Raw genomic sequence first — 24,997 nt, 5'->3', positions numbered from 1 at the left:
CTAGCTTCAATAGAAAAGGGGAATATTTCTCAAAATATGGGATCCCTCAGAGTCCAAGGGTAGGCGTGTAGCAGAACCTAAGGAAAGTACTGAAACTGCTTTACTCCAAATGCCTGCTTCATCATTCCTCCTCTTTCTGCAGACTGATTTTTTTTTTTTTTTTTTTCTGTTTTTCCCTTAAGCTTTCATGTCCAATCACCAGAAAAGAAACAGAATTACTTGGTCTGGTCTGTCTCTGTTTTTCTCTGTCCCACCCTTATTCGTGTCTGTGTTCTTCCCCTCACCCCCTTCACTGTATCCATCCTCCTCTGAGGAGAGAGTTGTTCAACAAAGGAGATCCTTGTAATCTGTGCAGACATTTCACAGCCTGATAACCCGAGTGGGTTTATTCACAAATGCTTAGCTGCTGAGGTGAAGACATTAAGTATTTCATGGTGATAGAGCTAATCAATGACCAGAGCACAGGCAGGCAGCTGCTGTGAGTTGAATGTTCTTCAGCACTGAGGTGTGGAGTGAGGTTCTACTGCAGCCTCACCTGATCATGTTAATCACGTCATCGTCTGTACTTCTGTGAAATGCTCTTCTGCTCCAGGTAGTCACATGTTGGCACCAGTTACAGTTGAGATGTACCTAGACTATTCTTCTCCCTGAGATACTGATACTACTTCACGAGTAGATAGCGTTCTTACCATTTCTTTTTTAGTTAGTTTCTTTTGTAGTCAGATATTTGTTTGGAACTTTACTGCGAAATTATTTCATGGTTCCTCAGTTTGGACCAGTAAGCAGTAAACAAACCCAGTGTGAGTTTTTCTTTTTTCCTTTATCTCCTCTTGTTGAGGTGTGGCATTCTTCGGAAAGTCATCTGCATCCCTGTGGATCGCAGCCATAAATACTTCCAGAACAAGCCTTCCATCAGCTAATGGTTTTCTTTAATTTGCCAAAGTACTCTAGGCTTTGTGGTGTATGGTTCCTGGGCTTAATGTTTATTGTGATGAAGTAGAGTCAGCCCATCTAAAATACTGATCTAATTAAAGTCTTAATTGAAATATTATTATTAATTCATTTGGATAAAGAAGCTTAAGTCTAGAATTTTATCATATTTAACCCTGAAAGTTTGTAAATATGGTATGGTTTCCGGGTATCTGTAATTCAGTGTTCTAAAAGTCATCTGTGAAAATTGTTAAGTAATTCTTCAAAATTAATCATATATTCTTCATTTAGCAGGCAATTAGTATTTTTCTGTTTTAAACTTTATTTTGTTATTACCAGTTCCAAAAACAAACAAAAAACACAAATAACTCTCCAGTCTAATCATTCAAATAAAATGAGCATTAGCACTCAATAAGCATTTTTGAATTAATTAATGAAAGTTTACCTCTTTAAAAAATTGTTTTGATAGTCTACAATTTCTGTTTTTTTAATCCCCTCCAAAAGTGATACAGATGATAAAATAATAAGGCCATGATTTCATGTGTTCTACTCAGGGGGTTGTGACTTCAAAAGGATGGGGATCTCTGAGGTTACAAAAAGAGCTGATCAGTTGAGTGATACCTAAGTTAGGAAGAGACAGCAAGGTAGATGAGAGGATGCAGTAAGTGCACATACAAAAATATTAGAAGAGAGAAAGGAAGATTCCTATGCTTCTTGCCATGGGAATGCAGATTTATTCCAATTCATGATTTCCTTGGGGTATTGGTTTTGAATGTAAATTGGCAGGCTAATGGAGTCTTGGTGTGGGCTTTGGTTTATGAAATTTTCTATGGAGTTTGAGGAGTTTGGGGGAAGCCTGACTTGGTCCAGTTCATTTGAATTTTCAGGATGTTAATCAAAACCACCTGAAGAGTCCCAGATCCTTCCCAGCTATATTCCAGATTCCCTGGCATGGCCCAGGCCTAGAGAAAAAGGGAATGGGAGCATCTTTCGGTAGAATGTACTGGACTTGAAGCCAGTAGTGTCTCGTGCCTTAGGGCTGCCGTTAATTAGTTATGTCACCATGAATTGCTTAATTCCTTTGACCATATTCTCCTCATCTCTGAAGTGAGAATAATTATACCCTGTATATCTACTTTGAAAAGTTTTTGTGCTGATCAAAAGCAGAACAAGAGAATGAGAAAGCACTGTGTAAACTGTGTCAGTCTTTGTTGCTGAGGATGGATTGGGTAAAGTGGAGGAGTCAGTTTTGGATCGTCTTTGTTCTTTATTATTGGTAAGCTGGAACTAACAGCTGTTAATACACTAACAGGTTATTAATAAATTCTTCCCAGTAATTTGTTAACCACCAGTGATCAGTGATTCTCAAAGTGTGGGCTTAAGACCAGCAATATCAGCTTCACCTGGGAACTTGTTTCTGAAGCAAATTCTCAAGCCACACTCCAGAACTTCTGAATCTGGTTTTAACAAGCCCTCCAGGTGACTCTAATGCAAACTTAAGTTTGAGAGCCACTGGTCTAGATCAGTGCTTCTCAATTAATGGGTAATGCCCCCCCACGGAGGTCAGACGTTCTCAACCTGGGCTGCACATTACAATCACTTGGAGAATGTTTGCACCTCCCGAAGCCGGTGGTGCACCCCAGGCCAATTAAATCAGGATTTCTAGGAATAGTGGTCACAGGTCAGTATTTTTTTTAAGTTTCTCAGTTGATTCCAGTATAGTCAAGGTTGAGAACCACTGCCCTATTGGCCTCACCTTCTGCCTGAAATCACTACTGTTTCTAATGGGAATTTATCAGATCTGTATCTTGAAATAAGTTAAGTTTGAGAAGTACTGCTTTGGATGGTGATTCCCAAACCTAGCTGGCTGAGCATCAACATTCCCTGCGAAAAGCTTTCTGGATTCCTTTCAGACCCAGTCAATTGGAATTTTCAGGAAAAAATTCCTCAGCAAAGCTGGGGAATGTGTATTTTCTGAATGTCTGGTATAAGGAGTTTTTGGTCCATCATTTGGGAACCACATCAAAAGGTGATTTAAAAGTTACCTTATTTGTGAGGTTGGCCTTAGTTATCTATCTTGTCCTTAATATCCTCACTTAATTTTTTTATTCATCCATTCATGAAATATTCTTTGGATGTCCATGTGTCAGACAGATACTTTTATACACGTAAGAGATACAAATATGATACTGTCCCTGAATTCAAGGAGCTTAGTGCCTATTAGAGGAAAATAGATCTGTAAGTAAGTAAATGCATGGAAGCATTGTAAGTATTATGATAGAAGCCAGAAACATGGGAATCATTCTTGATTTCTTCTGGCCTATGGATTCTTCTGCCTAAATTTATCTCCAATCCATGAACCTTTCTTAATCTTCACTGTTACCACCTTAAATCCAAGCTGCTTTCTCTGCTTTCCACCTGGCTAACTCCTCAACCTTCAGATTTCAGCTCAGTGTCACTTCCTTGGGAGTTCATTCTTACATCCTTCTGCGTTGTCTTTTGGGGCATTTGTCAACTGCAATTACATTTGTGTTTTTGTGATTAAAAAAAAAATGTCAGTCTACCCCACTGGCCTGTGAGCTGTGGAAGGGCTGAGGCCAGGTCTCTCTTGCTTCTGGTGCTTATACCTCACACATTCTAGGGCTTATAAATTGTTGAATGAATAAGTAATTAAATAATGAGGAAAGAAGCTGTTGTTACATTTTTGCTCATCACTCTTTAGAGTGCTGGACCCAAATAGTGCAAACAGAGGGAATTAACAATGGTGCAATTTGCTTAAAATTTCAAAAACACTAAGATGACTATGAGTTACTAATAAAGGACCTAAAATGCCTTCTGATCCCTAAAAAATTAAATTATGAGCAGTGTGAAAACAAAAACCTCACAATTACTATCTGATTACTAATTAAGAACTAATTTAAATTAATGTACATGTAAGACATTGAAAAGTTGCCAGAACATTTCCCCACCTTTTTCTTGTAGTTAGGAAAGACTCACAAAGAGTTAATAACTAACTCAAGTTGAAAACAGGAAAGAAAAAGGAAGAACTTTGAAAAATATTTTAAACCCTCTGCTGAATTCACCTGTAGGCTTAATTTCAAAAGCATTGGTATAGAGATTTCAAATTACATTTTAATCAAGTAAAAAGTAATTTCAGCTTAATTTTTGAAATAATTTTGGTGTTTTATTTGACACAGTGCTACATGCTTGCTTTGTTCAAGAATTGTGCAGTCAGAAGGCAAAAAGGAACTCAGCCAAGACATTGTGCTATGATGAATTTTTCTCTCTTTCCATCTCCAATTTAAATGAAAAATGTCCCTACAGTTCTGTAATATTTTTAATCATTGGAGGCCTGTCCAGTATATTTACTTCCCATGAGAGAGCTTAAATAGTCAGTGATTTCATCAGCAAAGAGACAAAAAGGCACCAAGTAGTATATGTGCTGGACCAAAACAAACATTTCACTTAAAAATAATGTGCCTTATTTGACCACTTAATGATATATGTAGCCTGACTTCTCCCATATTAAAAGGAACCTACTTTACTTGTGTGGTAGGTGCATGAAGGCTCTCGGATATATAGAACTTTTGGGGCCCTAGAGTCCAGAGGAAGATTGCAGGGAGAGACCTTGCCCACTCCCTTAATTGCAATCATGAGAAAACCTGGAGAAAAACTCGCCTCCTCCTTACAGTTCACCCCTTCCTGTTGGAACTTGAACGGAGATAGATAAAAAAATTCTGGCAGTGTACATGTCAAACTGTTAACAGTGGTTGCCCTTGGAGGGTGGGAATGAGGAAAGAAAGACATACATTTCTTTTGTTATTTATTGAAAAGGCCATTTATGATTAAAAAACAAATTTAGTTTATAGTCATAGTGCTCAGCTTTTGGTTTTCTCAACTTATTTAGCTTATGCAATTTACTGTATTCAACTTGATATTTTTTGATAAGACGTTTTAATTTACTGAAAATTATTAATATTAATATTGCTTTTTCTGGTTTTCCTGGCTCCTCCCTTTGAGGTTGAGAAAATTGAAGCTCGGCTTCTCCCTATTTCACACACCCTCTAAGGCAACAGCTGGATTCATGTTCCATGTCCTCCTCTGGGTTTCAGTGTTCACATAGTTTTTACCTGTGTGTTCCTCACTGATGCTTCTGTGAAGTTTTTGTGGTGTTTGTTTTTCTGTATTATGTAGGATTTTGGTTTTTTTCAGTAAGAGTGTTGGTCTAGGCACCTAGTCAGCTATTCTGCTGGGAATGAACCTCCCATCATTTTTGCAGCATAATATACACTTTGTATATTACATAGTTTCTATCAGAGCTATGAAATGGTATCATAACCAGTAGCGCTTTTATGGCATTCACTAGACTAGCCCTCCCTTCACCAAATACTAACCTTAGAGTTTTAGCATGCATTTTGTTTGATGAGTTTTTTTTGCAAAATGCAGATAAATACTTGATAGTTTTTCCTGTGTTAAAATTAGGATGGTATGAATCTGTGGTGTGGAACTGGGTGGGGCTGTGACTGCCCATTAAGCTATGTATTAGCGCAAATTCAAATTGACTTTTTGAGTAGAATTTCAGCTCTCCTGCATGTGTGACTTTCCCTATCACACTTATTCAAGCTAAAGTTGGATGGTTTCACACTTGTGTCCTCATTAGGTAACCTGATTTTCATAAGGCCCACCTCTCCTGTCCTCAGTGCAGCCTTATCCTTTAACTGGCTTAAAATAACAATAAAAACTGTTTTCTAGGAACTTGTCAGGAGGGTATAAATGAATCCTTGTTGCTTTTTATTATCCCTAAAAAATTCTAAAAGAAACCAGTCTTTATGGTTTGTCTAAAGAGTAACCCATTCTACTGAAATAAAATCTAAATCCCAAATGAAGTCAGAGAGCTGATACCTGGATTAAATTGACCTTCCCATAGAAGGACTCTGCTAAACTACCCTTTGGGGTGATGCCATTGACTCATGAGTAACAGCCCATGAAACAACATCTCTGTGTTTCCTTAAGAGATGTTGAGGATGCTCTTCATTACCTAAGCATAGGGTTTCTTCTCTGTGAACTCCCAAGGATGAATTTCCTTCTGAGATTTCCAAGAGCAATTTAGATGTAGACACTATGAATTCAGGGCCTGATCGTGTCTCCCTTTCTTCTTTGGCTGATGGAAAGCTTAGCGTCTCAAGGTCCTCCCTGTCAAATATATACAACTTCATGAATATATTTTTGTTTACCAGTCTCATTGCAGGTTTGAATTTACTTTACTATCCTTACTTTTCCTTTAACTTACATATTTTTGCCATATTAAATGCATATTTTAAAAACCATTTTGAATATTTTTTGGAACAAAGTGGGTATATACAAAATCATTTGATTATTGTTTCAAATAATGCAAATCAGTAAATAACCATGTTTCAGGAATGAAATTACACAATTACATATTTACTTTTGGTTATTCAAAATCTGGAACATTAGATTTCAGTACAATTTCTGTCTCTAGACCCAAAGGAACAAATATGCAAAGACAGTGGAGACCGCTATTATGATTTCTGAGAGAGACTGCAGCCTGTTCCCTCATTTGTTTGGACAGGAAAATTTTCAAAAGTAAAATCACTCTCTTTAAATATTGTGTAGATTTCAGTAATCTGATAAATGAGCTATTTATTCATTGTCTCTCTGGTACCCAACAGTGGATTATCCATAGCAACAATCCTTTTCAAACTTAATGAGACCGACTCTGTATTTATTAGGGAAATAATACCACCAGGTTAAACAAACTGACTGTTGGTTCTGTGTATTTACTCTCTTTCAAAGAGATCTGCTAAACCTTCAGTGTGTTCCATGTCGTAGATCATTAGGGAAGCTGAATTGGATATGACTCTATGATTCTGAATATGCCATTTTTGTGGTGTGTTTAGAGTCAAATAATAAAGATGATGAGCAAATAAAGCTTTAGACATAAAGTACTATTTTGTGCATTGAAAATAGGGCCAAATTCTTCTCCGTGCAGTAGAAATCAGAGATATATTATGATAAATATTACCACTCCCAGTCTATAGAGGATAAATAGAATACTTAATATTGGCCCAGGAAAACATATTTCAGTTTTTCTTTACGCTAGAAATTACATTGACGTGGACTCTATAAGAAAGGCTGTGCCTCAGAAAAAGGGTAGTTTCAGAATTGCAGAGATTTTCATAAGAGAACAGATTCTTTTTAAAGACTTTGAATTGCTGTTGAAATGTAAATTAAACCTGCAATCTTTTCATGTCAGTTGTTGAGAAATGAAGTAGTATTTAAAAACACAAAATGTTAGAGTTCATGTAATCCAATATCCTTATTTTATAGCCATGAATGCTTTTAGAAATTGCTAAAAAACTCTAGTGTCTCTCATCTCAAATGTCCTTGTACTATATAAAAAAAACAAACAACCAAAACTTGTTAGGCTTCCATCCTACAAAGTATGCTAATAGGAATATAATAAACTTTTGCAAGGGTAGATTGATTAATAATTCCATTTGGTTTTTGTCTTTTTATATACAGTAGAAAAGAGCACATTTTTTTCTTTATTAGATTTTTAAATGTAGATTAGTAGTGGGGCTCTGCATTTATGAATTGGTTGAACCTGTTTTGATGAAATCTGCTATGTTAAATATCTATTTTTTCTTAGATAAAATTTTTTGTAGTTTAATATTTAAATTATTTCTTTTTCTTTATGTTCACAGATTCTGGAACTTTTCAAAGCCTGACCCTCTTCTTGAAACAGTGGAACATCATACAGAATTTACTTGCGGTTTAGATTTAAGTCTTCAGAGTCCTACTCAGGTAATGGATCAATCTCCTCATGTTTTTTCTACCCATACAGTTTACAAATACCTCTACATGTGGCATGTGTTGCTTTTATGAGCAAGAGTCTTGCCTTTAGGGCAGGGCAAAGTACGTTTACTTAATAAACCTGATCTTTTTTTGCTGTATAAACTTGAGCATTTGAAATACTAGGGAAGAAGAGGTATCCAGAAACTTGGCATACCTCTCTCCTTTTGAGAGATTGACTTGTCTGAGAGGAAAAGGAAACTTCCCCAAAAGTATTGTGCTTAACATTGTAGACCTCTTCCAATGGGTAACAAAAGAAGAATGGAATGAGGAAGGATTGTCCCCAGAGGTTGGTGGGAGTCAAGAGTATGTGGTCCTGGATTCAGCTGTCCCGCTAAGCATTTGAGATGACGGGCAGGTCATTTCTCTGTCAGGACTGTCACCCTCATCTCCACACCCCACGACGGAAGAGAGGCTTTACATGAAGAACAAAGTAGAGGAGAGTGGCAACTGTTTTAATTACTAAAGTTCACATTTCCCCCCTTTTTTTCTCTTGAGGACTTCAGAGTCAATATTTTAGATTTTAAATATTCTTCAGGTTTTTTAAAAAAGCAGTTTCAGTTTTGAAAATTGTAAACTCAGGTCAGAAACACTGGACTATGTTGAGTGATAAGATACTTTATAATACAGACTATGTGAAAACACCAACATATCAATGGAACAAAGTAATATGTGAAAATTCTACAGTATGACTAAGAAGTTCTGCATTTCTGATAAATTTTAGAAGTTAGACAAAAAACAAATTACATTTCTCAATACTGTATTCTTAAGTTTAAGTGAATACATGGGTTTCTTATTATTTTAGGAGTTCAAGACAATTCTGAGTTTAAAATATTTTCATTAGACATTAGAATATTCTCATTAACATTTGAATAATTGTTTGAAAATGACTTAACAGCATCTAAGAAGAGAACAAATTGAAATAGTGAGGGGTGAAATGGCATTATCTTTAATGTGTATACAATGTGCTTTAAATGTACTAGTTCTTTTTCTGAGAAAAACATTTATTATAGATGATTTTTTAATAAAATAATTATACCCATTTGCTATCCCAATTTAAAAAAGTTGTAACGTACCTATTGAAATATGGCAATACCCCAAAAATGACCCTAAATAGATACCTTCCTTCTCATATATTTCTATTAACCCATCTCTGTGATCCCCAGACTGTGGCCTGAGGCAACACATGTGCCTCCGTGACACATGGCAGTTCCTCACCCGGGTCTTGGAGAGAGCCAAATGTCGAATTAGCGTTTTCACTTTCTTCAGATAAGTAGCTCGAAGTGTAATTCCTGGATCATATAGTAGTTCTATTTTTAATTTTCTGAGGAATCGCCAGTATTTTTTTCCATAGTGGCTACACCAATTTGCATTCCCACCAACAGTGTATAAAGGTTCCCTTTTCTCCACATCCTCACCAACGCTTATTATTATTATTATTATTTGGCTGCGTTGGGTCTTCGTTGCTGTGCGCGGGCTTTCTCTAGTTTTGGTGAGCGGGGGCTACACTTTGTTGCGGTGCATGGGCTTCTCTTTGCAGTGGCTTCTCTTGTTGCGGAGCATGGGCTCTAGGTGCACAGGCTTCAGTATTGTGGCACGCAGGCCCTAGAACATGTGGGCTTCAGTAGTTGTGCCACGTGGGCTCAGTAGTTGTGACTCGTGGGCTCTAGAGCGCAAGCTCAGTAGTTGTGGTGCACGGGCTTAGTTGCTCCGTGGCATGTGGAATCTTCCCAGACCAGGGATCGAACCCGAGTACCCTGCATTGGCAGGTGGATTCTTAACCACTGCGCCACCAGGGAAGTACTAGAGTTAATTTTTGTGTATGGTGTAAGATAGTGGTCCAGTTTCATTCTTTTGCACGTGGCTGTCCAGTGATTTGTGTTTTTAAAGGTCATTCTGGCTGTTGTGGGAGAATAGACCATAGGTATGATTGGAAGCGGGGAAGTCATATTGGAGTATCTTGGAGTAATCAGGCCAAAGAAAATGGTGACTTAAAATCTAAGAGATGTAGAGATGGAAAAATTCAGAATAAATTGCTGGATGTTTCATATGGATCAACTTAATAGTTTGGAGATAGTGATTGTAGGATTTGCTGCTGGATTGGAAGTAGGCTATGAGAAAAACAGAAGAATCAATTTGGATTTGGATCTGAAAAACAAGGTGAGATAGGGGAAGAGGAAGGAACTTCAAATAGGAACAATCAAGAGTTGTGTTTCAAATGTCTCCTGTTAGACATTCAAATGGAGATAGGCAGTTTGATAGAGGCTGTCCACCTCAGGGAAGAGTTTAGGGCTAGAGACACAAATATGGGAATTTTTAGCATATAAATGGCTTTAAAAGTTTGGGGGCAGAGTGAAATTATCTGGAGAGAATATGTGGAAGAAGAGGCTCAGAGAAAGCTAGAAGCCTGAAAGAAGAGAATTCCAGCAAAGGGGATTGAGAAGGAATGACTAGTGAGGTAGAAGAAAAACTATAAAAGTATGGTATCTTTGAAGTTCAAAGAAAATAGTAGTTCAAGGAGGAGAAAATCACACATGCTGCTGGTGGGAATATAAAATGTTGCCATCACTTTGGAAAAGTTTGACAGCTTCTTAAAAAGTTAAATGTAAATTTACCATACACCTCAGCAATTACACTCTTAGATATATACTCAGAAATGAAAATATATGTCCACATAAAGACTTGTATGTGAATGTTCATAGCCAGAAAGTAGAAGTAATCCAAACGTCCATCAACTGGTGAATGAATAAACGAAATGTGGTATACCAATGCTACAACGTGGATGAATCTCCAAAGTATTATGCTAAGTGAAAGAAGCCAGATACAAAAGACTACATATTGTATAATTTTGTTTATATAAAATGTCCAGAAAATGCAAATCTATAAAGATAGAAAGGAGATTAGTGGTTACTTGGGGAAGGAGCTGAGAATGGGAATTATCTGCAGATGAACACAAAGGGTCTTTAGGGAGTGATGGAAATGTTCTAAAACTGGATTGTGGTAATAGTTATACAGCTGTGTAATGATACTAAAAATCATTGAATTGTACACTTAAAATGGGTGAATTTTATGGTATTTAATTTATATTGGGTTGGCCAAAAAGTTCGTTTGGGTTTTTCCATAAGTTGTGTCTGAAAAACCTGAATGAACTTTTTGGCCAACCCAATACCTCGGTGAAGCTGTTTAAAAAAAGAGAGATAGAATGGGAAAAGTTCTGATTTTTCCTAAGATGTAAAAAGATGAAAATCTTTTCACTGTAAAAATAAGAAGAAAGGCAGATAAACTATAAAATCAGAACTTTGTGAACCCATCAGAGAGCTGAGGTGGCAGGGAAAAGAAGTAGCCTGAAATCCAAAGAGAGACAGACCCCTTCCTCTAAGGAGAGATGGGACACTAGGACTATTTTACCTGTGACAAAGCACAGGAAGAAGACACAGCTGCTATACGAAAGGGATATAGTGGAAAAAGTGAACAACATGTGTGAACAAATGAGGGATTTCAGCAGAGAGATGAAAATATAAGAAAGAATCAAATGAAAATAGAAAAAATTTAGAAGTACAGTACAAGGGATACAGTCCTTCAATATACTCATCAGTAAATTTAGAGATAGGTCACTAGAAACTACCCAAGCTGAAACAATAGGAGAAAACAAGAATGAGGGAAGTAAAAGAGAACAGAACATCCAGGAACTATGGGAAAATATCAGATTGGAGTCCAGAAGGAAGGAGAGAATAGGGAAGAAGTATTTAAAGAAAATTTTCCAGGGAATTCCCTGGCGGTCCAGTGGTTAGGACTCAGTGATTTCACTGCTGTGACCCGGGTTCAGTCCCTGGTTGGGGAACTAAGATCCTGCAAGCTGCGTGGCATGGCCAAAAAAAAGAAAAAAGAAAATTTTCCAAAATAGTAAAAGTTGTGAAACCACAGATCCAAGAAGTCCAGAGAAACCCAAGCAGGATTTAAACAAAGAATCAAAACATCAAGGCATACCCATATTCAAACTGCTAAAAAACAAAGATAAGGAGAAAATTTTAAAGGCAGACAGAGGAAAAAAGAAACATATCCAGAAGACTAGAGATAAGAATTACAGCAGACTTCTTGTCATAAATCATATAGGCCAGAAGATGATGAAATGTCTTTTTAAAGTACTGAATGAAAAAACTGTAAACCCATAATTGTATACCCAGTGAAAGTACCATTTGAATATAAAAGAAAATAAGGAAATTTTCAGACAAAGGAAAGCTGAGAGCACATCTCTGCTGTAAGAAATGTTAAAGGAAGTTCTGTGCAGAGAAATAAGCCCAGACCAAAACATGAAACTATGGAAAGAGAGAAAAGGAGGGAGGGAGGGAGGAAGGAAGGAAGGAAGGGAGGGAGGGAGGACGGGAGGGAGGAGGGAAGGGAGGGAAGGAAGAAGGAAGGAGAGAAAGGGAAGGAAAATGAAAGGAAGGGAAGGAAGGGAGGGAAAGAAGGAGAGAGAAAAAAAACCTCTGGAAATAGCAAAAATGAAGTAAATGTACAAGACACTTTTTAAGTTAATTTTATCACTCTGAAAAATAATTAACTGCCTAAAGCAAAAGTAGTATTGTATTCAATACATTTGTGTACAATATATTGTAAGGTTTTTAATATATGCAAAAGTAAAATGTAGGACAATAATAGAACAAGGGAAGAGAGGGAGGAGTTAGAAGTATACTGTTGTAAAGGCATTACTACATGTGAAGTGCTATAATACTATTTGAAGGTAGATTGTGATAAATTCAAGATGTATATTGTAAACCCTATGGTAACCTCTAAGAAATTTTTAAAAAAGAGCTATCATTAATAAGCCAATGGTGGAGATGAATATTTTAAAAATCAATTACTTCAACATAATAAAAGCCACATAGAAAAATCCTTAGCCAACATCATACTCATTGGTGAAAGACTGAAAGCGTTTTCTTTAAGATCAGGGATAAGACAAGGATGTTCACTTCTACCACTTCTATTCAACATAATATTGGAAGTCCTAGCCAGAGCAATTAGTCGAGGAAAAGAAATAAAAGGCGTCTAAATTGGAAAGAAAGAAGTAAAATTATATCTTTTCTCAGATGACATGATCTTATATGTGGAAACCTTTGAATCCAACCATTTCAACAATTATATTAAATGTAAATGGTCTAAACACCAAAATTAAAAGACATTAAAAGTGATAGATATGTGAGGGACTTTGAGAAGACTAGGTCAAGATTTAGTGACCTATCAGATTTGGGGTTTGAAGAAGAGGTTTTCTGACTCCAAGTTCTAGGATTTGGTTACTCTGTATAACATTTTCAGTGATTAGTTTATCCTGTTCTCCATTTTATTTATACTGTGTCTTGGGCTTTAAACTTTCCTTTCAAACTAAGATCATGATCCCAACCAATATGTTTTTTTTAAAAAAGCATATCTAACATTAACACATTTTAACCCAAACATTTATTTTTATTATTAATGTATAGTTTTACCAAGTAACATTAAACTCCCTTCTAGGGGAAATAAGAATCAAGTTCTTAGTGCATCTCCCTATATTTTTCTCACTTATTTTATCTCAGTTGTCTATTGCTATATAACAAACTCCCCCACAATTTAGTGGCTTAAGCAACAATTTTCTTTGCTCACAGTTCTGTGAGTCAACAATTTGGGCTGAGCTCAGCCAAGCAGTTCCTCTGTTGGTGTCTCAGGTGGCTCCAGTCATCTGGTGGCTTAACCAGGACTGGGTGGTCTAAGATGGCCTCACATAGATGTGTAGGGTGTAGCACTGGTTGTCTTCTGATCCATGTGTCTCTAGATAAGTCCAGGTTTCTTCACCTAACAGTTGTAGCTTTCCAGGAGGGTGAGAGCAAAAGCTGCAAGGTGTCTTCAGGACTAGACTTTGAAGTCACACAACATTCCTTCTGTGTCAAAGCAAGTTGCAAGGCCAGCTCAGATTCAGAGAGTGACAGAGAGACTCCACCTCTTGTTGGGAGGAGCTGCAAAGAATTTGTAGCCATTTAAAATCTACCACATTAACCTTTTGTTGGTATAGTTGGTAGTTTAAGTTATTTTTGACATATAATATTTATCCTTTATTCTCACAAATATGTATTCTGGTTTACTGGTTGCATGTTAATTTAATTTCACTCTTTGTTCATAGTTTATTCTCTTAGAAAGTATCTTTCTTTCATCTCTTAGAAAGTACCTTTCCATCTGCTTTCAAAAACTTGTCATCTCTTGTGGTGATCTTAACAGCTGTGAGACTTTGCTGATGTTACTTTTGGGCTCCCGTGTCTTAATATATTCCCTGTCTTAAAAGAGATTTTTCTTGTATTTATAATTTTATATTTATAATTTTCTTTTTAGCTTCTCCATTCTTAGAGATCTGAAAAATGAGATCCAGAGACATTCTTGTATTATAACCTTCTTTCTTTTTGACAGAGTGTAAGATCTTGTCTTTAAAGGTTTAAAACTTGACAAATAAGTGTCTGGGGTCATTCTTTAAGGATAATTGCTGAGAAATACTCTGTGCCCTCTTGTTAACCAGGCTGAAATCATCTTTCACTTCAGAAAAATTTTCTTTGAATTTTTTCCCTCTGATCTTGATTTGTATAGTCCTGGCATTTTCTCTTTTCTTTCTTATCCTTATTATCTCTATATTGGAAACCTTTTTTTCTGTTTTTAGGCTTATGATTCTAGACCTGTAATATGTCCATTTGTATAATTGGGATTTTCTGTATTAATGTATTTTTAGAATCCCTGACTTTGTGCTCTGCAGTATCAACTCTGATCTTTTGAATGCTCATGGATATTTAGTTTAGTATGTATAAGCTGGGTACAGGTTTATATATCATTACACATTCCTTTTGGAAGGTAGTTATTTCTCTTTTAAATCCCCTTTAAAGTAGGCATTATTAGTTCATTCCAAGACATCTCATCTATGTGTTTAATAAATTTATCTTTTTTCCCCATGATGAAATTGGGAAATTATATTTAGAAGAAAGAAAAAAGATTACCCATGGTTTTGTCACTCTAGAAAGAATCTCTATTATACCATATTAACTTGTTTCTTTTCAGCCCTTTTTAAGGAATTTTTATTTGAAGTGTAACACCCATATTGGAAAATGCACATATTTTAAGTGTGCAACTCAGTAAGTTATCAAGAAGTAACTATACCTGTGTAACTACCATTTAGGTTAAGTATGGAACACACTACCAGCATCCAAAAAAGCCCACTCATGTTTCCTCCCAAATCTTACACCCCTTTCTCCTTCCCAAAGATAAGTACTCTCCTTTTCATTTTGTTTCAGTGGAAGATGCTTAGATTTGGTTCTGATTTAAACTAGTTCTGTAGGTGTGTTTTTAAAAGTATATTTGACTTTATTGATGTTTTAGCAAAAAAAATTAGCAATATGTGTGTGTGTGTGTGTGTGTGTGTGTGTATGTATATATATATATATATATATATATACACATATAGAATCATTATGCTGTATACCTGGAACTGATGTAATATGGCAGTTCTGTCTCAATTAAAATAAAATAATAAAGAAACAACAAAAATTTTAGGGTATCAGTTAAAAATTCAGCTCATGTTTTGATTAAAATCCCTATTCCCACAATCTTAGATATCAGGTTTAAAGGTTGACAGTGGATAAAATATTTTAAAATTCTCGGTATGAGGTTGGAAAATCAGATTTTGAAGATGGCTAGCATTATTGGTAGTTAGGATATATGTGTCCTGTTCACCTTTAATCTGAGGTGATATTTTCTGCATCTGTCGCAGACTAGCTTTAGAGTTGAAAAGAACACGTGCCAGAAGCACCCAGTGTCCTCAGGCATTAGTCTCTGTTGTTTCCTCTTTGATGCTTTCATAATTGTGTAATTTTTAGCTTAAAACTGTATGACAAATGCTTGTTTTCCCCCAGCCATAAAACCTTCCCCAGGCCCAGCTCCATAGGATCTTGGTGTAACCCTGTGTCTACTGCCCCCTGCACTGCATGAGTTGTCCTTGCAGTGAGAGCTTCTGAAATTGTTGACGCCTTAGCCTCTGCTGCCTCTGGGCTCCCATTCCTGAATCAGTCATTTACTCTCTTATTCATTTTTCTTTCTCTAGACTATAGAGCATTACTTCTTAAAAAACAGCAGACTTGACACACAACAAGTTACTTTTCAAAAAAACTTCATTTGGGCTCTTGGTCCTACTCAACTTACCTCTGAAGTCTTTTTGATTTTGTAACCCACTCTCCACAATGTCGTTCCTCAATCTTCTGCAGTATCATTAACACTCCGGATGTTTGTCCTTACCTCCTATCTTATTGTTAAAATAGACAAGAATGAATATCTTCTTCCAGCTCTATCACCTCAAAATATTTATGTTCCATCTCTCTTTTTCCCCTTTCCATTAGGTTCCTAATTTTCTCATTGGCTTCTTCATCCAGGTCAGTAATCCACTGGTTTTTGTTTTGTTTTGTTTTTTGTTTTTAGACCATCAGTCAGTTCTTTTCTCTATTTTCAAAACTCACTTGATCCCACTGTCTTACCTCCCTACCAGTAAATTCAGTTTCTCATCTATTATTAGACATCGAGAATTAGTAGTTTACCTGTTGCTTTTAGTTTCTCAAAGTCAACAGTCTCTTTTAAGCCCCTGTGTCTGTCTTCCTTTCATCATTCAATTGAAGTTAAGCCCCAAAAGGTCACTAGTAAAAGCTCCTGAAAACCAAGTTAGCCTTTTCTCAGACTTCTTTTAGCTATATAATGTTAATTTTTTTAAAAGAAAAATCTTCTCCTATTGCTTTAATGCTAACCACGCTAAGCAGTTTTCCTTACCTGTTTGCTAAATATCTCCATCTCTTAGGCCAGTTTCTTCCTTACCGTCCTTCCAAAAGCAGATATTCTCCAATATACGTCTTAGTCCTCTAACTTTTATGCATCTTCTTCTTGAAGCTGGCGTCTAATTATATGTTAGTGATGCTTGACCCATTTATCCGATTGCCTTTACTGTGTGATCTCAGTAGATGTTATTATATACTTATCCTTCAGTATTCCTAACGTGGTCAATTGATTGCATGATGGGGCCAGACTAGAGACCTGGGAAACCATCCTAGTTTTCTTGTTTCTCTTTGCATGCCTAAATTCAAATGGGCATCAAGCTTATGAATTTTTCCTCACCAATATCTCTGAAATGTGGACCATACTATTCTAGCTCCACTGCCTTAGATAAGCATTTATTAGTATCTCTGCCATGGATGACTGCAGTAATCTCCTAACTGGTCTCTAAGCTCTTTCCATCATTCCACTGATTTCTCAGCACTGCTTATGGGGAGAGCTCTCCATAATGCAAGTCTGATTTTGTTAGTCCTTGACCTGAAATATATCAATGGCCCCATTAAAGGCAGCAACAAGATGAAGTTTGCCACCCTTATTACTGTTAATCAACATGGTTCTAAAAATTGTAGCCAATTAGTAATAGGAGAAAACAAAATGGAATATAAATATTTTTAAAAGGTAGAAAATTTTATCATTATTTGTACTTCATACTATTGTCAAATGTTATAATCCAAGAACATCAACTTTAAACCTATTAAAAATAGCAAGTGTTCAATAAGAAGATCAATTAAAATATACAAAAATGAACACCATGTGGATACCAGTAATCATCAGTTAGAAAATAAAATGGCAAAAATTACTTTTACATGGCAACAACTGTGTGTGTGTATGTATGATACAAAGAAGAATAAAAATTTTAAAATGTGCAGGACTCTAGATAAAGAAAATTATATGCCTTCACTAAGGGACTTTTAAAAAAGACTAGAATAAATGAACAGACATATCATGTTCTTGCAACATAACACGTTTTTTTTTTTCTTACGGCTGTCATTTTTTTAGGCCTTTCTCATCTTATAAAGATATTACGTTTGCCTCCTAACAGGCCTTTCTCTTTTTGGAATGCATGGTCAGTCACTCCTGTGATTGCTCTTTAACTAGTCTGACCGTTAACTTTCTGCCATAGTGGTTACATACCAGTTTTTTTTTTTTTTTTTAATTTTTTATTTATTTATTTTTGGCTGTGTTAGGTCTTCGTTTCTGTGCGAGGGCTTTCTCTAGTTGCGGCGAGCGGGGGCCACTCTTCATCGCAGTGCGTGGGCCTCTCACTATCGTGGCCTCTCTTGTTGCGGAGCACAGGCTCCAGACGCGCAGGCTCAGTAGTTGTGGCTCACGGGCCCAGTTGCTCCGTGGCATGTGGGATCTTCCCAGACCAGGGCTCGAACCCGTGTCCCCTGCATTGGCAGGCAGACTCTCAACCACTGCGCCACCAGGGAAGCCTACATACCAGTTTTAATTTACAAATCGACATAGTTAAATTGTCATCCTCATCATGTCCTCTCAGAAACCTTTCAAGAGGCAGCTTATTACCTCCATAGTAGAGTCTGAACTGTTAATCCTACTTTCAAGACTCAATATAATCTATGTTGCTTTTTAATTTTATTTCTCAACCATCCTATGGAATCTCCCTATTTCATACCAATTGTATTTTATTATTTGTGATCTCCATGTGTTTGCCACTTTTCCCCTCACCGTCCTCCACTTCTGCCTGGGCAAAGTATTTCTGTCTTTCCAAGTCCTGGACAAGGTCTTCTATTCCTTCTCTCCTTTCTCTTTTTTTTCTTCAGTAGATATTCGAGTCAAATTTTGAAAAAGCAGCCCAGACATTATGTTGCAATGTATTAAATAACGGGCTAAAGAAAATACGTCTTATTTACTCAACCAGCTTACGGAAGGAAGTGACTACAGAGAAGAACGTGGTTTATTATGTTAATCAGTATGGAGTTTAAGTAAAAGTAAGGAAAGTGTTGACTAATATACTAAAAAAAGGTCTTTTCATTCATTCATTCATTCAACATTTACTTAGTACATACATATCAGGGAGTTTGCATAAATTCACTATGTAACTCCTGACACATGGCTGGTTTGCGTTTTGATCTCAGATTAAAGGAAACTTAGAGGACATAGGGATGAAATGTACTGCATTGGGTGCTTGCAGGTTAAGAAATAAATTTTCTACTTGAATATCCTTGGGCAGAAGATGTAGAGACTGGAGGCTCCTACCCTGTGGTGTCCACATGCACAGTCACCGCAAGGGGAGGGGGTCACACAAGATAGGCCTTGGCAGCCAGCCTTCAAGAAACCCTAGACGGGAGTCAGAGAGGAGCCAGAAAAAAGCCTCTCAAAAGATTAAGAGTTTCATCAGAGGACTTATAATGCAATTTAGCTACCTTTAAGCTAGAACTTTCAGTTTTTCATTTATTCTTTTTTTGTTGTTGAAGTATAGTTGATTTACAATATTGTGTTAGTTTCAGGTGTATAGCATAGTGGTTCAGTAGTTTGGCAGATTATATTCCATTACAGGTTATTTTAAGATAATGGGTATAATTCCCTGTGCTGTACAGTATGTCCTTGTTGTTTATCTGTTTGATATGTAGTAGTAGCTTGTATCTGTTAATCCCATACTCCAAATTTGTCCCTCCTCTCTTCCTTCTTCCCTTTGGTAACCGTAAGTTTGTTTTCTATATCTGTGAGTCTGTTTCTATTTTGCATGTATACCCATTTGTAGTATTTTTTAGTTTCCACATGTAACTGATATCCTATGGTATTTTCTTTCTCTGGTCTTCATTTATTCTTATTTATTCCACTGCCTAGAACACTTTCCTTCTCTCCATTGTATCCCTGCCCCACAAACAAAGGCTCTCTGGCTTAGGCATACTTCTTTAAGCCACAGCTTAGATAATATGTCCTCCTGAAAGCATCCACTTTCCTCACATTTGGTTATAGTGATCCTTTTCCTATTTCTACTAGACCCTGTCATTCTTCTATCATTGTTCACATCACTCTGCACTGTAGGTGTCTATTTACTTATTCATCTCTCTGCTGGACTCCAGATCTGTGGGGACAGAGACGAGGACCATCTTGTTTACTGTAATATCTCCAGCACACTTCTGACACAGAAGAGGTGCTCAGCAAATATTTGTTGAATAAATGGATGAATATAAGTATATATGTATATGTGAATTATATTTTAGATAGCTTCGTAGTGCAGAGGAGTATTTTACTAACAGCTCCTGGGACATAAAAGAAAGCTCCCTATGAAACCTCTAATTAATACAGGCAGACCTCGGAGATATTGCGGGTACGGTTCCAGACCACCACAATAAAGCAAATATCTCAATAAAGTGAGTCACACAAAATTTTTGGTTTCCTGGCGCATATAAAAGTTATGTTTACCCTCTATTGTAGTCTGTTAAGTGTGCAATAGCATTAGCTCTAAAAAAAAGTACATACATTAATTTTAAAAATACTGTATTGCTAAAAAATGCTAACCATCATCTGTGCCTTCAGTGAGTTGTAATCTTTTTGCTGGTGGAGGGACTTATCTCATTGGTGACGGCTGCTGAAGGCTGGGGTGGCCGTGACAATTTCGTAAATAAGACAGCAGTGAAATTTGCCGTATTGATTGACTCTTTCTTTCACAAACAACTTCTTATACTATGTAATGCTGTTGGTTAGCATTTTTACCTGCAGTAGAACTTCTTTCAAAATTGGAGTCAATCCTTTTAAACCCTGCTGCTGCTTTGTCAACTAAGTTTATATAATATTCTAAATCCTTTGTTGTCATTTCAGCAGTCTTCACAGCATCTTCAACCAGGAATAGATTCCATCTCAAGAAATCACTTTCTTTGCTCATCCATAAGAAGCAACTCCTCATCCGTTAAAGTTTTATCATGAAATTGCAGCAGTTCATTCAATTGAATCACAATTCAATCAGGCTCCACTTCTAATTCTAGTTCTCTTGCTGTTTCCACCACATCTGTAGTTACTTCCTCCACTGAAGTCTTCAACCCCTCAAAGTCATCCATGAGGGCTGGAATCAGCTTCTTCCACACTCCTGTTCTTGTTGATAGTTTGACCTTTCCCCATGAGTCATGGATGTTCTTAATGGCCTCTGGAATGGTGAATCCTTTCCAGAATGTTTTCAGTTGACTTTGCCCAGATCTATCAGAAGTGTCACTATCTATGGTAGCCTAATGAAATGTTTTTCTTAAATAATAAGACTTAAAAGTCGAAATTACTCTTTGGTCCATGAGCTGCAGAATGGATGTTGTGTTAGCAGGCATGAAAACAACATTAATCTAATTGTACATCTCCATCAAAGCTCTTGGGTGACCAAAGTGCATTGCCAATGAGCAGTAATATTTTGAAAGGAATCTTTTTTCTGAGTAGTAGTTTTCAACAGTGGGCTTAAAATATTCAGCAAACCATTTTGTAAGCCGAGGTGCTGTCATCCAGGCTTTGTTGTTCCATTTCTGGAGAACAGGCAGAGTCAATTTAACGTAATTCTTAAGGGCCCTAGGATTTTCAGTATGGTAAATGAGCATTGGCTTCAACTTAAAGTCACCAGCTACATTAGCCCCAGATGAGAGAGTCAGTCTGTCCTTTGAAGCTTTGAAGCCAGGTATTGACTTCTCCTCTTGAGCTATAAAAGTCTAAGATGGCATCTTCTTCCAAAAGTAGCCTGTTTAGTAGTCTAAACATTGGGAATCTGTTGTTTAGTGCAGCCACCTCATTATCTTAGTTTGATCTTCTGGATTAACTTGCTGTAGCTTCTGTATCAGCACCCTCTGCTTCAACTTTTATGTTATAGAGAGGGCTTCTTTCCTTAAACCTCATGAACCAACCTCTGCTCCTCCAAATTTTTCTTCTGTAGCTTCCTCACCACTTTCATTTCTTCTTAGAATTGAAGAGAGTTAGGGCCTTGCTCTGGATTCGGCTTTGGCTTAAGGGAATGTTGTGACTGGTTTGATCTTCTATCCAGACCACTAAAACTTTCTCCATGTCAGCAATAAAGCTGTTTCACTTCCTTATCATTCATGTGCTCACTGGAGTAGCACTTTTAATTTCCTTCAAGAACTCTTTTTTTTGCATTCACAACTTGGCTAACTGGTGAAAGAGGCCTGGTTTTTGGCCTGTCTTGGCTTTTGACATGCCTTCCTCAGTAAGCTTAATCATTTCTAGCTTTTGGTTTAAAGTTAGAGACATGCAACTTTTCCTTTCACTTGGACGCTTAGAGGCCATTGTAGGGTTTTTAATTGACCTGTCTTAGGAGTAGAGAGCCCTGAGGAGAGGGAGCGAGATGGGGCAAACAGCCAGTTGGTGGAGCAGTCAGAGCACAAACGACATTTATTGATGAAGTTTGTTGTCTCGTTATGGGCATAGCTGTGGCACCCCAAAACAATTACAATAGGAATGTCAAAGATCACTGATCACAGATGACCATAACAAATATAGTAATAATGAAAACACTTGAAATATTGCAAGAATTACCAAAATGTGACACAGACACAAAGTGAGCAAATGTTAGAAAAATGGTGTCAGTAGACTTGATTGATGCAGGGTTGCCACCTTCAATTTATAAAAAACATAGTATCTTCGTAGTACAATAAAGCGAGTCACGATAAGATGAGGTATACCTGTATTCATGGTGCTCAGAAATTCCATTTATCCCCCAAATCCTATAAAACTTTTTGCCTTTACCCAGATCTCTGACCTCACACCTGATTAGGTGCTCGTTACCATGTTTGAGGCTCTACTCAAGAAAATCTTTGGAGGAGGAAAATCACTGCTCATACATGGATTCATTCATTCATTCATTTATTCAACAAACATTTATTAAAGGTTTATTATATACAAAACACAAGGAATACAGATTTGCTCAAGATATGTAATCACTGATTCTAAAAAGATCCTGTTTAGGTTTAGTTGTACAAAAGTGTTTACATCCATATGTGAATGTTGTTAGAAAACAGAAGCTATATTGCCCAGAATACTGTCATTTTCTTCTTAGTTGTCATAAAGCATAGAGCCTAATTTATTGTGCAAGTGTGGTAATGTGCTCAGCTCTGATGCCTGAAAGATTTTGCTCCATTTGTTCCCTTTAGAACAGATTTTTTTAAAATCTGTATTTCCTTAATTTGGCCCTGTGGGTTTTAGCCCATTTAGAACTCACCAGGGTACAAATCTCAAATAAAATGAGTAAAATAAAAATATTGTTATTAACCATAGTTTAAATGGGTAATAAAATTTTCTAATGCGTTTAAGTAGAAATTCTGGATACTTGCTTACATATCAATAGAATAAGATCAGGAAGCTACATAAACTTTTGGTTAAGAACGCTTCAGGTAGGACTAGTGTTTTTCTTTAAAGATAGTTCAGTCATGTTTCTTCTTTCTTAGTCCTCCTCCCAATTCACAGTCTTCCTACCACATATCAACCTACCAGATTTGAAGCTTAGATTCTAAATAAAAATGTGAAAATATGGCACAAGGTGTTTTCCATTGTATTAGTGGCAAATTAACCTCTTCTTTCTCCTCGAGAAAGGAAGAGAAATTTTCCTTTAGAAGATTATTTGAATAATGCTAAATTTCTTTTTAGTCAACAACAAAAAATTCCTGCACATAAAGTACTCCCAAAGAACTCCAGGTTAGTGCACAGGACAAAAGTCCTGTTAACTGATATACAGTCAGCCTTCTGTACCCATGGGTTCCCCATCCACACACTTAACCAACTGCAGATTGAATATTAGGGGAAAAAAATTCCAGAAAGTTCCAAAGAACAAAACTTAATTTGCCACACACTGTCAACTATTTCTGTAGCGTTTACATTGTATTTACAACTATATACATTGCATTTACATTGTATTAGACATTATAAGTAATCTAGAGATGATTTAAAATTATATGGAAGAATGTATATAGGTTACATGCAAACACTACAGCATTTTATATAAGGGGCTATAGCATCCATGGATTTTGGTGTGTGTTGGGGTCCTGGAACCAGTCCCCTACAGATACTAAGGGAGGACTGTATATCAGGGGTTCTATATTAGAGGTTCTCATTTCTGGCTGCATATTAGAATCTTCCCTACGTATTTATAATACTCAGCTGGAGAATGCTCTGGATTAACTTTTGGAGGGCCAGGGGTTGAGACTCTGAAGGAAATGATTGATTTTCTCTCCCCTCCCCTCCCCTCAAAATGTACATACCCACAAAATGTTGCATTGTGGACTTTCTGAATCCCATCTGTGGACCTTGGTTTAAAGACCCCAGGCTGTAGATCAGCCCTAGGTGATAGCAATGAAGCTGCTCCCAGGACCACACCTTGAGGACCAGTGCTATGAGGATGGCAGTCATCTGTCTTACCAAGCCCTCCAGGTGATTCTAATGCACGCCAAAGCTTGAGAACTACTGCCCAATAGAAATGCCTCTAGGAAACTACAGTTTAATAGTATGCTTTTGTCTTAATTGAGGGTTGGGATGTTTATTTTAAAAACAGCCATGTGAAGAATGACTTGTATCTCTTGTAAATCCACTCTTTTGGTATTTAATGCTTTTTGTAGTGGAGGTATATTATTATATATTTCTCTTATAGTCAAGTTCTAGAAAAAACTTTATCTCCCCTGATGAACTGGTAAATTTATTATGCTATTTGCTTATCTTACATTATTGTTTGCATTTGTCAGCTTTGCTGTCAGAAGGTGGAGATAGAGCTCAGTTTCATACCCCATTTTAGCAGTTATTCTTAGCCTCTTTTTCCTAGTATAATTATCGGCCCCTTATCCCCATTTCATGTGTGTTCTTTTAATGAAATAGCTTTTCTGTGGCCATGTTAAAGGTTAATTTTCAAAATGGCAGTCATGGCTCTCATACAAATATAGCATGAACATGTGTCAAAGACCTTATGTAACTTGTGAAGGATTTTACAACTAGCTCAAAGGAGCCTAAGAAAAAACACATATAGGCAATTGCTGAATGTGAAAATGAATTTACTAATAGGTGCAGAACTGGTCAGTATCTATAAGGCAGTAACATTTAATGATTAGAATCATCTCTTGGGAGACAGGATGAGGCATCGGTTGCATCTCCACAGGACAACCTTCATTTGCAATTTTAATGGCTGAGAATCATTTGATTACTATCAGTTTTCTATAACTTTAGAGTTGTAAAATAATCCAGTCAAAGACATTGGAAGGCATAGACCCCTATAGAATCAGGTAACCCTGTGGGGCTCTAGGACAATGCCAGCATTCTGCTGAAAGAACACCTAGCAATCTTTTTGCTGATTGCAATCTTTCACAGTTTTTCTTGACAA

The 24,997-nt window shown here is 36.8% G+C and overlaps 1 protein-coding gene across 10 annotated transcripts in view; it reads left to right on the top strand.

Annotated features, from left to right (window-relative positions):
- The window catches only part of PEX7 (peroxisomal biogenesis factor 7), a 91,412-nt gene that overhangs the window by 57,124 nt on the left and 9,291 nt on the right, over positions 1-24,997 (top strand). For 4 of the 10 annotated variants that reach the window (XR_014267299.1, XM_082474891.1, XM_082474890.1 and 1 more), the window contains exons 9-10: positions 7,656-7,755; positions 16,203-16,235. Coding sequence is in view for 5 of the 10 variants with exons in the window: in XM_082474891.1 (XP_082331017.1) it covers positions 7,656-7,755; positions 16,203-16,235 (133 nt within the window). In the remaining 5 variants the exon portion in view is untranslated. Of the gene's footprint in view, positions 1-7,655; positions 7,756-16,202; positions 16,236-19,959; positions 20,025-20,472; positions 20,869-24,997 lie in introns of all 10 variants that reach the window. The other 6 variants (XR_014267300.1, XR_014267302.1, XR_014267303.1 and 3 more) reach the window with 3 other exon arrangements.

Source organism: Balaenoptera physalus (assembly GCF_965194825.1).
Source record: "Balaenoptera physalus genome assembly, chromosome: 9".
Classification (NCBI taxonomy): Eukaryota; Metazoa; Chordata; class Mammalia; order Artiodactyla; family Balaenopteridae; genus Balaenoptera; species Balaenoptera physalus.
The sequence above is the reverse complement of the archived record's forward strand: the minus strand, read 5'-3'. Positions and strand labels throughout refer to the sequence as shown.